Source organism: Vicugna pacos, chromosome 10 (assembly GCF_048564905.1).
Source record: "Vicugna pacos chromosome 10, VicPac4, whole genome shotgun sequence".
Taxonomy (NCBI): domain Eukaryota; kingdom Metazoa; phylum Chordata; class Mammalia; order Artiodactyla; family Camelidae; genus Vicugna; species Vicugna pacos.
In genome coordinates, this window is record NC_132996.1 from 49,221,640 (window position 1) to 49,237,171 (window position 15,532).

The 15,532-nt window shown below is 31.7% G+C and overlaps 1 protein-coding gene across 4 annotated transcripts in view; it reads left to right on the forward strand.

Annotated features, from left to right (window-relative positions):
- Positions 1-15,532, forward strand: part of ELP4 (elongator acetyltransferase complex subunit 4) — a 217,019-nt gene that overhangs the window by 49,634 nt on the left and 151,853 nt on the right. For all 4 annotated transcript variants that reach the window (XR_012076653.1, XR_012076652.1, XR_012076654.1 and 1 more), the window contains exons 4-5: positions 659-790; positions 10,394-10,533. Coding sequence is in view for 1 of the 4 variants with exons in the window: in XM_031681066.2 (XP_031536926.1) it covers positions 659-790; positions 10,394-10,533 (272 nt within the window). In the remaining 3 variants the exon portion in view is untranslated. The remainder of the gene's footprint in view (positions 1-658; positions 791-10,393; positions 10,534-15,532) is intronic.

Below are 15,532 nucleotides of genomic sequence, written 5' to 3' on the forward strand. Positions count from 1 at the left end.
TATTTTTTTTTAGCCACTCGGTAGGTCACTCAGTAGGTCAGCTTCCAAGAAAGAAAAGGAAAATTGGAATTCAGTGTCTCTTAATCAGAGATTTTAAATTCTGTTTTCATTGTTAAAGGAAGAGACATAGGCTTGCAGGTGCAAAACTAGCTTTTGATATGGGCAAAATAAATGTCTTTATTCTTAGTTGTTACTTCACCCATTATTTCGGTGAATGAGTTTTTTGAATTCTAGAATTACAAACCAGTAAACAGATTGTGCACATGCTTTATTTTTACCTTGTGGCAAACATAACAATAATTACATGTAATACATAAGTGCTAATTCCAGACTTTGCTTCAAGTATATAAATTTTTTTAAATAAGCATAGCTCTTGTTGCAACAGCATTTGGTTTTTGCTAGTATAAAAATTTGAATATTTTCCTTAAATTGTCATTCATTGGTAAAAAAAATTGAACTTTACACTTTATGTATAAACCCTTTGCCTCTGTTTTAGAAATATCTATATTGTCATGATTTTATATTTGAATCAGTTTAAAGATGTCAATTTTTAATGCATTAGAAAGTTCTAGTATTGCTAGTATTATGATTTAAGAAAATTATCTTTTTTTTGTTTTTTGTCACAGATACTCAATAATGTGTTGTTCTGTTTTCTTAGGAACTTCCTGCACCATTACTTGATGATAATTGTAAAAAAGATTTTGATGAAGACGTGTGTAATCATGAAACAACAGAATCTAACATTAAGATGAAAATAGCTTGGCGTTACCAGTTATTACCCAAGATGGAGGCAAGTCAACAAACTATTTCTAAAATTTGCAAATATGTTTGTTTTCATTTTGTAGGCTCTCCAGTGGTATTCTTGTCATTCTTTAAATACAGTACAATGTATATTTGTTTATTTAAATAACTAGTTATTTGTAGAGTATCGTATCAAGATGACTTTTTTCCCAGTTTTACTGTGAAATAATTGACATACATCACTCTATAAGCTTAAGACATACAGCATGATGGTTTGATTTACATATATTGTGAAATGATTGCCACAAAAGGTTCATTTAACTTTCATCATCTCTTATAGCTAGAATAAAAAGAAAAGAAAGCAAAGAAAAAAGGAAAAATTTTTCTCCTTATGATGAGAACTCTAAGCATTTACTCTTTTGACAACTTTCCTTTACATTATACAGCAGTCTTAGCTATAGTCATCATATTGTACATTATATCCCTAGTAATTGTTTATTTTACAATTGGAAGTTTGTACCTTTTGACCACCTTCCTTCAAATCTCTCTTGCATGACCCTCTGCTTCTGGTACTCAAAGTATAAACCCTGTTTTCTATGAGTTAGTCTTTTGTTTTGTTTTTTAGATTCTGCATATAATGAGATCATACAGTACTAGTGTTTCTCTGACTTATTTCACTTAAAATAATGCCATTATGTTCTATCCACCTTGTTGCAAATGGCAAGATTTTCTCATTTTTTATGGCTGAACAATATTCTGTTAATATATCTCACAGTTTCTTTATTCATTTATTCATCAGTGTACCCAGGTTGTTTTCCATTTCTTGGCTTTTATAACTAATGCTGCTATGAACATGGAGGTGCAGATATCTTTTGAGTTAGTGTTTTCATTCCCTTTGGATATATTCCCAGAAATGGAATTGCTAGATCATATGGTAGTTCTATTTTTAATTTTTGGAGAATCCTACATAGTGTTTTCCATAGTGGCTGCACCAGTTTACAGTCCCACCAACACAAACACAAAGGTTCCCTTTTTTCCATATCCATACCAGCATTTGTCATCTCTTATCTTTTCCATGATGGCCATTCCAGCAGGCATGAGGTGATTATCTTAACAACATTGTGGTTTTAACTTGCGTTTCCTTAATGACTAGTGTTGTTGAGCATCTTTTCCTGTACCTGTTGACCTTTTCAATATTTTCTTTGGAAAAATGTCTACTCAGGTCCTTTGCCCATTTTTTAATTAAGTTATTTTAAGGTTTTTTGTTATAGAGTTATATGAGGTTTTATATATTTTGAATATTAACCCCTTATCAGATACATGGTTTGCAGAAATTTTTCCCCAATCTGTAAGTTTTCTTTTCACTTTATTGATGGTTTCTTTGGCTATACAGAAGCTTTTTAGTTTGATGTAGTCACATTTGCTTATTTTTTATTTTGTTGCTTGTGCTTTAGGCATCATATCAAAAAAATTATTACTGAGACCCATGTCGAGCTTTATTCCTGTTTCTTCTAGGAGGTTCATGGCTGCAGATCTTATATTTAAGTCTTTAATCCATTTTAAGTTAATTTTTGTGAGTAGTATAAAATAGAGGTCCAGTTTCATTCTTTTACATGTGAATATACATTGTTCCCAGCACCATTTATTAAAGAGGATGTCTTTTCTCTATTGAGTATTCTTGGCTACTTTGTCAAATATTAGTTGATCATATAAGCTTGGGTTTATTTCTGGGCTCTCAATTCTGTTTCTTTGGTCTATTTGTCTGTTATTATGTCAGTTTTGATTACTGTAGCTTTATAGTATAACTTAGAATTAGGAAGTATAATGATCCCTGCTTTGTTCTTCTTCCTTAGAGTTTTTTTGGCTATTTGGAGTCTATTGTGGTTTCACATAAAATTTAGTAGTATTTTTTCTACTTGTGTAAAAAATGCCATTAAACTGCTAATAGGGATTGCATGGAATGTATAAATGGCTTTTGGTAGTATTAGCATTTAAGCAATATTAATTCTCCCAATCAGTGAACATGGAATACCTTCTCATTTATTTGTATCTTCAATGTCTTTCATCAGTGCCTTGTAGTTTTCAGAGCAGAGATTTTCCACTTCCTTGGTTATGTTTATTTTTAAGTGTTTTATTGTTTTTGATGCTATTGTAAATGAGATGACATTTCCTAAAAATAAAATTATGGCCCTTTTTTTTTTACACAAATAGATTATTTTTATTTATTCTGCAATCTCCACATAGAATCTTTTATTCTAGGGTTGCAAGCCAGAGTAAGTGAACTAATTAAGCTATTTCTATCCACTATAGTTACCTATGAATATTCAAAATAAGTAATGGTTCTTTGGAATTACTAATTTATTCCTGTACATTTCATTTTTTTTTTAATTGAAGTATAGTCATTTTACAGTGTTGTGTCAGTTTCTGGTGTACAGCATTAATGTTTCAGTCATACATGTACATATATATTGCTTTTTGTGTTCTTTTTCATTATAGGTCACTACAAGATGTTGAATATAGTTGCCTGTACATTTCATTTTCAACCGTTACATTTTGTAACTCAGCTGTCTGGTAACTTTACCTATCTAGGATAGACTAAGAGACAGGAGGTGAGGGAAAATTTTCTGAGAAGTCAAAACAGATGTCAGTAAATCTGCCCACTAAAACTCATGAATTCTGCTCCTATTGAAGGCCCATCCATTTGTTTATTTCCTTTATTCATTTTTCAGAACTCTTTAATGTCTACAAGGCATTGTCATATTGATAGAAAAGAGGAAGAAGTTCCATCTGAGTAAGATACAATTCCCATAGTCCACCCTCCTCTTCTGTTCCATTTTGACATCAGTGTTACCTTTCCCAAGGACAGATATATGTTTACAACACTCCTTCACTGCAAGTGCCTAATTTGGTTTCCTACTTCTACTGCTCCCTTCTAAATGCTTGGCAGACTGTCAATCATATTACCCTCCTGTCAAACTTAGACACAGCCTTAGGATTCTCTGCAGAGTGTCTGAGTGGTCACTAACAGTTAATGAGAATTATAATGTGAGGTGAAACCTTGTCATTACAAGCCCACAGTATGAAATATAAACTTCTCAAGATTGTATACAAGATTTATACATCCTAATCCAAATCTCTGTCCTTTGTGTGTATTAAACACTATAAAATGCCCTTCCTATGAGAATTGCTTCTTGTGAGTTACTGGTATTTCTATTGATATTTTTCACTTTCTTGTTTCCCAATTCATCCTTCTCCAAGTACAAATAAGATGAAATTATCTAGTTTCTTATATTTGTTCTCATAGCTCTTTATATATTTTAAAGTACATACATGCATTGTTTTATAGTTCATTGTTAGTATAATTCTTTGCTCCACCAGACAATTCTCTAGAGACGAGAGCTTGTTTTATTTTCTCTTGTATCTCAAGCACCTGTATTAATGCCATTTATTCACTCAGTCAGCAAATGTTGATTAAGCATCAGCTGTATACCGGTATGAAATATGTTGTAATAGGTGAATATTAAGCAAGGTAAATTGTTCTAATTTAGATGGGAAAGATATTTGAATAATACCATTCTTATGTATGATTTAAATGACTGTGAACAAACTACAAATTAGAGAGAGGATATTTGCAGCTAATAGAATAAGGTATAAATTTTCCTTATATATAAGACTTTTAAAATGAATAAGGAATAGTCCACCAACCCAATTTTAAAAAAACAGGCAAAAATATGAAAAATAAATTTAGGTGGCTCCTAAACATACAAAAACAGATGCCCAATTTCAATTATAATAAAAGAAATGCAAATTAAAACTATATTGACCTGCCATTTTTCTCTTATTAGATTGTCAATAATCCAAAATGTTTGTAAGACACTAAATTAGCAAACATGGAGAAAAGCTAATACTCTCATATTTTGCTAGTGGGAATATAAATATGTATAGCTTTTGTGGAAAGTAACTTGGCAGTTTCCTTCAAAATTATAAAAACATATACCCTTTGATTCTTTTGGAAATTTGCATCAGGAATATGTTTACTCAGATGTAGAATGAAATATGTGTGACCCACTTATGTAGCATATTTTTAATAGCAAAAGATTGGAAATAATCTGAATGTCCGTCAGCAAGCAACTAGTTAAATAAATTATGGTATATGTGTACAGTAGTACAGCATACATTTGTATTAAAAAATAAAAAGAAGCTCTATGTATTCAGAGTCATTGCAGGTGTAGCATACATTGTGATTGAGAACTGGGTACAAGAGTCCAGAATAAATGTAGTTATTCTGCTTACGAAAATGTGAGTTAATTGATAAAGATTGAAACAGACAAGGAATGTAGGACTAGCACTTGAGAACCACAATGACAAAGAACTTCATGTCTTTAATCTGGCAGATTCACTTAAGCAACTGGACTTAGTGGTGACTCTTGTAAAGAGTGACTGTATTCTAATTTTTCTACTGGTGTGTTCTGAAAGAGTCATTGAGAACATAAGCTCTAAGTTAAATTTAGTTCAATGAGATTTTGGTCTTTTCATTAGTCATTAACATTCTTCAGATAAAACTGTCAGTGAAAACATAGAAGTAGTTGAAACTTTAAGCCTTTTTTCTTACTGCTTGTTATAGAATCTGTTTAAACATGGGTAGATTCTTTATAATTTTTTTTATGTATTATAATTATAGATGTTGATCCTACCCCCTTTTACATGTAAGTGAATATTGCTTATTAAATTTTTCTTTTTAGAGCATGGTGTGCTTGCAGTTGTTACTATGGGAGTAAACTTGTCAGAGGTTACATATTAACACATAAACCCAGTACTGAGTTTTCAAGGCTTACAGCTTGAGTGTTATAAAAATTATGCTCTTCTTACAATGATCTTCTCCAGATAACTTATTTTCCCATTTTCTTCAGAGCTCCACTAAAACATCACTTTATCAGGAATGCTTTCCTTTGTCATTCTGGAGAAATAAAACCAGTCTATCATTGCCTTTCACTGCCATATTTTTCTTCAGGGTACTTATCATCACCTAGCAGATAACGTATCGTTTCTTTCCTCCTACTAGAGCTCAGTGAGAGGAAAGACTTTGACTATTTTATTTTACTGGCATATAGTAGGTGCTCAATAGTTATTTGTTGAGTACATGAGCTAATGAATTATATAGTATGGGAAATAAATGTTAAAGTGAATTAAGTTGCATTAATTAATACACACAAAAATAACAGCTTATTTTGAATTTATAGTCAATGGTCAAACTTAAGTTTACTAGTATTTACAAATGAGTTCTGTCAAGTTTAGCAAATAGGATCATTTTCTGGCCTCTTTACTTTTCTTTGAAATGTTACTACCTTGTATATTTGCCTGTCACAGAAATTTTATATATGATGATTTGCCAAGACTGATAGACTTTGGTGATCACTTACATTATCTACTTTACATATCCAGATTCTGCTTTGCCATTATCAGTTTAAAAACAGCAACAACAAAATCCTGAGTTTTCTGTATTTTGGGGGGACAAAATATAGTTAACACTATTATGAGTAAAGATTAAACAAGTAGTCAAAACATAACATAACAGAAAGGCAATCTGTTGATTATCAGAGATGTCTTTTAATGTAAGTTGTCACCAGGTCCTAAGAGTTTAGTCATATTCCCATTTAGGGAATGCAAAAAAAGATAAGAAAATGTACGCCTAAATAAATAACAACAGCTCAGCGAAGTAATGCTTCTTCCATTTGGAGGGGTATGTAGTTTTTAAAAGCCTACCTTCCCACATCCTGTGATTTTGATTTTCTTCCTAGATGAACATGACTTCTTGTTTCCTGTCCAATTATCCACCCCTCCTCCCACTTTATCCCAAGAATTGATAGCCTATAGCATATTCTGAGACTTAATTTTTTTTTTCAGTATTGTAGAGCTCTAACGACCAAGGCCTACAACAGCTCAAGCAATTTATGACAGCATATTAGATCTTTATTATGTTAAATCCTCATTACGCTTTTGCTTTCTGTCTTGGCGGTTCAGCTACAACGGTCCTGTGATAGATGTGTGCATATTGCAGGTGACAAAACATACCATTTTTCCAATAAAGCAATGAAATTGCAAAGGATAGTGATGGATCTTCTGATTCTCTAGTAAATCAAGACACAATAACAATCATCAATAATATTTATGTAGTGCTTTATAATTTATGAAATATTCATTTCTAGTGTTGCATTAGATTTTCACAACAGCCTGGTGAAATAGTTATTATTAGCTCTAATTTCTGGTGATTGAACAGAGGCTCAGAATGAGACCATTTGGGTTCTTGCTTTCTGTTATGCCATACTGAGAAATAAGAAATGATAATAAGAAGATGTCTTATCTAGACCATTTATTTGTGCTATAGCTTTTTTCTGAATTTTATTTCTTTCTAATGTACCAAAGGTGAGGGATGATACTGTTTTGTTGCTCTGTGCTCCTCCTAGACCCACATCAGGGTTCATTTCCCTTTAACATAGTAAGTTTTTACTGAACCATTCCATTTTACTCTCTTCCACAGTTGACAAAGTTAAGAGTTAGTATATGAATGTGAAACAGAAGTTTTCATAGTGTAAAACTAAAGCAACATGTTCTTATCAAACTGAGTAAATTGAATAATTACTGATGATGGTTTGATTCTTCTTAAAGTGTTTTTTTTTTTTCAGAAAGTTAATAGTTTCTCATGGATTATTACTATTATTATTATTATTAGATTTAAAGTATTTAGTGATACCTTTTTAGAGAAAATATTTTAAGTTTTCATTTTACAATTCTAGGCCTCAGGAGATGTCACAGCATTCCAAAAATTTGATTATATGTTAATGCTATGTGTCTTGGGTAGGAAAAAGCTTACAAAATTGTTTTTTCCTTTAAGAGTATATTTAAATGATCATTTTCATTTTTTAATTGAAGGATTAAAGTTTCTTTCATTGATAAAATATTGTCTACTATGTGAATATTTTAGTTGCTCTCTCTACTCTTAATTTTTAAAAAAATTAACAATTTATTTATAAGAAAAGCTTCCAAATTTATTTTTACATTTTAATGAATTATTTGTGTTCTATATGTAAACTATCACAGCATGAAATCAATTTTCTGCCTTGACTCATTCCAAATCTGAGATTGTATCACATTAATATTATAATTAGAAACATTGATAGAGACGGCCGCTTAAAAAGCATACTTTCCTTCTTGGCAATTTAATATATCTCTCAAAGTGCATAGGACTTCAAGAACCTTCAGTCCACTAATAAATTTATTAACTCAAACTTAAAAGGAGGGAAAAGTCTCTCTTTCTTTCTCTCTCCCCATGGTCAGTCCGCTAAAATAGATTATTCATGCTTATTTGATTCAGGTAGGCTTTTGCAAGCTTCCCTACTAGGCCTGGGAATGTGGTACATTGAGGCCTTTTCAGAGGCCCCTGACATAGACCAAGCTTTTATTGCATGGTGTTTTATTATTACCAAATCCTAGTCTCCACCCAGTTTGTAGGCACTCTGCTTATTCTTTTGAATCAGGAAAGGTTATCACCTACCTTAATCCATGCAGCAGTGTGGATTAAGGACACCAGTGTGCCCCAGGATTCTCAAAGAGGATCCTGGAAACTTCTTGTTTCTTCTTTTTTGCTGTCTTTACTAAATTCTATTGGGCCTTAGGGGGATTTGCATCTGAAATGGGCAACCTGGTGTTTTTCTCAATGAAGACATCAGATCAAAGTTCAGTTAGTCAAGGCCTTTCTAAAACATTAAGGGGGCTTGGACTTACACAATAAAAAGATGAGCTCTAGCAGAGATTGCAGTAAAAACATTCTGAACTATAATCCGGATAAAGAATAGATTATAGGCCAAAGAACAGACCTTGTTTAAATTGCTTTAGGCTAATAACTTTACATTTAAAACTTTACGCCCTATTTTTAAGAAACAAATTTTAATGTGACATGATGTATATGTCAATACATTCTTGGCAAATAGATAAATCATGTTTTTGGAACCATACTTATGGAAAAGATTAGAGTAAGCCAATTAACAGGCCTCTTTCATTAATGAAAATAAATAGTACCTATTGAGGGATGAACAGCCATTTTATTTAGAAAATAAATGTCAAACTTTGAGAATAAAGTTTCTATTAAACTTTAAATTTTTTGTTCTATATTACTATATTATTTGATGTTTGTAGGCATTTAATTCAAGAATATAAATTCTTGAAGTCTTAAAATGCAAGTATCTAGTGATAAGCAAATACCTGTTTCTTCTCTAAATTACAAAGTTATCAGTTATTTAGTAAAATAAGAACCTACTAATGTATAATTCTTCAGTTTCTATAAAGATTATCTAGATTTGTTGAATGTTCTGAAACTTGTCTGTTTTGTTGCATTCAGAACAATGGAAGTTAAGTAAAATTGGATCAGAGATTTCATTAGAAACTATTGCTAGACAGAATCTGTTAGTAGTTCAATTTTGGATACAGGTATATTTGGATCGAGATATATTTCTAATGTGCTAAATGAAAGAAGAAAAGCCCAAAATCCACTCAAAGCAATATAATGATAATGTTATATTAGTAGGCTTCAACTATCCCATGTAAATAAATTCAACATCAATAGTTACTAGAGTTTCTTACACCAAAGGTAATTGTTTGGAGAAACTGTTAGTAGAGGGCACAAAATAGAATTATCAATGAACAAATGAATACGCCAGGTTTCTGATTTATCTAATACAGCTTGTGTACATTCTCCCACTTTATCATGTACCTTGTTCCTATATGGAATACCCCAGTATATTTTATACTGTTAGTTTAATTTTAAGTTTGTTAGAAATATTGAATAATGTGCATATTCATGGTCTTAGGAGAACTTAGTTTTAAAATGATGCTCTGTTTAATATATAAATAGCTAGTTTCTTTTGAGCCCCTCTCCAATGAATTAATTTGGTATAAGTTTTTATTGAGTTCTTAGCAACTACATATTTATTTTATTATTAAAACCTGAAGTCTTACTCATAGACAGAGAACAAACTTATGGTTACCAGGGGGTAAAGGGTGGGAAGGGATAAACTGGGAGTTTAAAATTTGCAGATACTACTATATATAAAATAGATAAATTTTATATTGTATAGCACAGAGAACTATATTCAATATCTTGTAGTAAACTATAGTGAAAAAGAATGTGATGAATGTATGCATATGTAAGACTGAAACATGCTATACACCAAAAATTGATACAACATTGTAAACTGACTGTACTTCAGTTAAGAATAATTTTTTTAATTAGAAAAAAAATTTGTAAAAAAAACTCCTGAAGTCTCAAACATTAATTGAGTTATGTATATAAAGTTTTTAATTAAGAAAGATATTCAATATAGCAAAAAAAGCAAAGAAGCATTTAAATTCTTATGAAACTTAGGGAACTACCAGGAGTAAAGATACATGGGAAATGTAAAGGTTGATTTCCAGCTACAGATAGTTCAAAACAATAAAGGTTGTTGCATGCTTCTTTGAAATTTAATAGTCTGTGTGTATCAGCTCTTCCTAAGCATTAAAATGCATAAATATATCAGTGTTTTGCTGAATATAGGACGCATACATTGTAGTTTTTAAAAAACTATTTTTTAATGACTAAAATGGGTTTTCTTATCAGGCTGGACCGGTATCATCTTCAAGGTTTGGTCACTATTATGATGTATCAAAAAGGATACCTCAAGAACTAATTGAGGCTTCAAAATGGCATGGATTTTTTCTTCCAGAGAAAATATCGTCAACTCTTAATGTAGAAGCCTGGTAAGTTAATGATTTCACTTCTGATTTCAGAGGTTAATAAAATGTTTTTTTCCCACATTCTTTGAAAGAATACATATTTAAAGGTACATATCCTAATAAATGTTAGTTTTCTATATAATATGCAACCTTAATTGTACATATGTTTCATATTATTTCATTGTATATGATTTTCTACTTTTTCTGGTCCTGGAATTGTTGGACCCCTGTTACTCTTAATTTGCAACTTGAAAGGTCTGAATACCGAATTTACTATACCTGCTGTTTTTATTTTCAATAAAATGTGAAATAGTTCTATGTCAGGCTCTTTCAGCCCTAAATGCACATAGATACCTATTATTTATTTATAATAGCAGTGAAAATGGTATAAAGTCAAGCTGTTGCTCCATGTTTTTTGATAAGTGCTCTTTCTGAAAGTAAACACTCACGTGTTTTTCAGTATTTTATTTATTAAGGCTTTCTATTTCTAGTCCTGCTGTAAATAAAGCAGTCTATTTTTTTCAGATGACTTACTAGAATTTAGGGTTTGAGTTTTACAATGAAAAGTTTTGAGTATTAAACTAACACAACATATTTATAGTGCTACTAACTTTATTAAGGTAAAACCCTGAAAGTTACAGTACTTGACGTTGAATAATTTATAAAGTGTTAAGAATATTTAATTTCAATTCTTATTGCAGTTGGATCAAGGGAAAGTAATTCAGAGTAGGTTGTCACCTCTGTTTTCTTTCACACTATAAAACCATTACCTTCCAAGTGAGATGAGTTATTAAATGGAGATTTAATAGACAAGAAGTTGTGAATGGAAATGACTTAAAATCTAGAGTCTCTTTCCCAGAAATATTACCTGAGAATTTAGTGAAGACTATCCTATTTATTTTTTACCAAATCTGTTTCAAAAAAAAAAATTAATTATTGTGTTCTCCAGCCTGTATGGCTTAGAGACTTACCCAAAGTGGTGTTTTGGTGATGTCTTACTGTTAATAGCTACCTGCTATGTGTCAGTCACTCTACTACATCTTTAATTTGTTACCTAGTGTAATCCTTGTATCGATCCTACAGAAGTTTGTATTACCATTTTCCAGAGAAAGAGACCAGAATTCACAGACATGATTTATCTGAGCATCAACTATTAAGTGACAGAGTTTTAATTTAGTCAGAATATCCTTTCTTTTCCTTTTTGCTTTAATTGCTTCAAAAGATTTTGGTGTCCTTCACCTTTATTTTCTCGTATTGTTAAGAGCTCTGATAAAGAAATAAAAAAGCTAGGTTCTGATACTGAGTTCATCCTTATTGTTAACCTTGGGCAAATCCCTTAAAATCAGTGAAAATAAGTATCCTCCTATGAAAAACAGAGGCACGGTGCAGGGGACTGGGTAGAATTCCCCTTATCCTTCCTGTTTCATTCATTTTCTATTAAGTTTGAATGATTATGTTGATAATACTAGCTCCTAATTTTTGTCATTCACTGAACCAGACATACATTTACATAGGTTTGGGAAATAGGTAAAAATAGTTTCCATGATTTCTCAAATAGTAAATGTTGGAAGCCAGATTCAAAGTTAGTTCTTTCTGACTCAAAAATCTATTCTGCCTCCATTCATGGAGTTCTTAGGGAAATAAAAAATGAAAAGTGTACATTAAGTGAGATGTAAGTGCATGAAAAATAATTAATTACTTTTGTAATTAAATTTTAATTACTTTTGTAATTAAAAAAAAGTTTTAAGGATAAAACTCTTTTTAAGCCGGAAAGTACAGTTTTTTTCATTCATTCAGCAGCTAAAGAGAGGAAGAAATTAATATTCGTTGAATACCTATTCAGTGTCAGTCACTATTCCAGACATTTGACAATGGGATATCTCATTTAATCCTCCCAACAACCCTCCCAGAGAAGGAATGTTACCCCTACTTTATAGGAAATTTGAGGTCAGAGATGCCGAGTAGTTTTCCCTCTGTTGCAGGCTGTGAGTGACTAAGCTCACATTCAAACCCAAGAATCCAAAACATCTGCTCTTTTCTATAACAAGCTGTCTCCATTTGCTGCTCGTGTACATGTCCAGCACACGAAGCTCAGCACCAGAAAAATTACACCTTGACTGGCTGTGAGAATAAAATCTTTAAAATAGAATATTTTTTGAGAACTAATAGTCTTGCATAGAACAGGAAAATTTATGGATTTTAATTATCAAGGCAGTATTTCATTTCATAGTAGTTAAATGATAATTCATTTATTTCATATTAAACTTAAATGCTTAATTAAATATAATTAAACTTTAAACATGTAATTAAATTAATTTTGAAAATGGGTACTTTACCATGTGAGATTTATTTTAATTTATGAAAAGCGTGTGCTCATTTCACTAAAATGAACTTTACTGGCTCATTTATAAAACAATAAAGCTAAGCCTTACAGTTGTCCATACTTTTCCTGTAATTAAGATTAGAGGATATAGCTGTGTCTCACTACCATATGTGAGGATATAATATATAATTTTATGATTTCTAAATGCACCATTGAAACATACAAAGTTTTTTTTACAGTAAGAAAAACTGAAGGTCATTTAAAATCTGCACTAATTTAAAATTATTGATAGGTTTGCCAATGGAAAATGTTCAATACATACAGTTTAAACTTTCAAATTAAAACCTGGGTATAAAAAACCTGAGATGTATCACAATAATATCTCCCAGATAATTTTGTTTTGATATTTCACTGTTATAAATCTGATAATCTCAATCACAAAAAAAAGAGAAAAATTGATTTTGAGAATAATTCTATAGTCTATGAGTTTTTAAATTTGACATTGTTTTGAATTAAGCTTTGCTAGCAGGTATGCCCAAGCACAGTTCGGTTTCCTCACTAGAAAGATACTGTCATTGCCTATTTATTAATTATGTATTAACAAATTTACTAACATATTGTTTAACCTACTGTTACAGACTGAAAGTTTGTGTTCTCCACCCCTCACACACACACACACACATAGAAATTGAGATCTTGAAGCCCTACTCTCCAATGTGGTAATATTTGGAGATGGGGCCTTTGGGAGTTAATTAGGGTTAGATAAAGTCATGAGGGTGAGGCCCTAGTCTGATAGGATTGGTATCCTTAAAAAAGAAGGAAAAACACCAAGCTCCCTACTGTCTCCTTGAGTACATGCCCAGGAAAAGCCATGTGAGCTTACAGTGAGAAGGTTGCCATCTGCGACCCAAGGAATAAGCTCTTACCAGACACCAGCCCTCCTGGCACCTTGATCTTGGACTTCTAGTCTCCAGAACTGCAACAAAATAAATTTCTGTTGTTTAAGCTACCCAGTATTTTGTTCTGGTACCCCAAGCCAACTAATACACCTACTGTGTTGTAAAATGTTACTTTTTAAAATTACAGATAATGTTAAGACTTGAGTATTGGGTTTACATTAAATTGGTAGCAAATGGAATGATTTCGTTTTGATATGTTTCTTTAAAATTCAAGGTTTTATTTTTATGTATTTATCCTAACAAAAGCTAGTAGTTTCTTATATTAAAAGATTTGTATTGTTTAAGTTTAACAAACTGAGTTCTGTGCACTAATTAATCTTTCTAAGAGAATTTCTAGGAGAAAATCAATGGAGAGAGAATAGGAATATTACTTAAGATTTTAGGAGTCATTTCATTTCTCTTATCCTGCCAACTCTCTTTACCAGCTTACATGAAACTTCTGTATAAGCCTCTATATTATTTTCCTAGACAAATCGTAGCTATGCTCCTCATACGTTCCTACTAGTATTCCTTTGTTCATACTTCTGTCAGAACTCTAGTCTCAGTACACTGTAATTATTTATCTTGTCTACATTCTTATCTTCCGCTCAAGCATTGGAATCCTTGAGGAAAGAGTTATACTTTTTTCATCTATTTATTCCCTGAATCTGGGACCCAGGAATTGCATGCCAAACATTGCTCTGGTTTATGCAGTAATAAAGGTCTTTTCGTGTAATTACCTTTTTTAAAAAAAACTTTTGACAGTTAATGAATTAGTGAATCAATGTATAAAATATAGTAGTTACTCAAATTAACTTAGCACAAAGATTTAGTGGAATGAAACCAATAACTGAAACATAGCCATGTAAGAGTATATTTTATTTCAAAAATATAGATCTTTTAGATTGAGAAGCAGAGAACCACAATACATTTAGAAGTTGCAAATAGAAAATTCACTCACAAGAAAGGAATTTTAGAAGAGAGCTTCTAGGTAAGATTAAATGTTCAGAACAGAAGTCATATACTATAAACTACTCTATTAAAAGGATATAATGAATGATATATTAATACAAATTTCAGAGCTGGGGAAAAGGCAAGATGTAAGTGTGAGGAGGGATTTTACCTATTTACTTATCTGCTGGTGATATAATTAAAGTAAAAAGATAATACCAGGAACTTTAGAGAGAGAACTATTATTCTGAACCTCACTTTGATCAATGAAGAGAAAGGACCTTCATATGTGTTTTCGTTTCCTTCTTATTCCTGCCCTTCCAGAGGGCCTTTAGGTACACAGAATTTAGTTGATCATCCTAGCATCCTGGCCTGCAATTTTCATTGGTATCCATGGTTTTTGTTTTGTTATTTCCTACCTTATCTCCGCATTCCTAATCCCAGTCATCTTCCCCATAGGCATACTCTCTTATCATTTATGTATATCCTTCCAAATTTCTCTTCTTCCTTTAATGAAGCAATCTTTGACCCTTGACTCCTCTCGCTCTCCTTTCTCTCTCTTCCCACATTCAGTCTTTCAGCAAATCCTGTCAGCTGTGTCTTCAGTATACCCAGATTCTGATCATTTCTTGCACCCTTTACCTCTTCCATGCCAGCCTAAGTCACCCACATTTCTTACTAGATCTCTTGGAATAACCTCCTAATTAGTCTTACTCTTTGCTTCTTAGTCTCTCCTTTTACTCTAAAATAGCCCCAGTGAATATTTTTAATATAGTGCTGTCCAGTAGAGCTTTCTGCAGTGATGGAAATT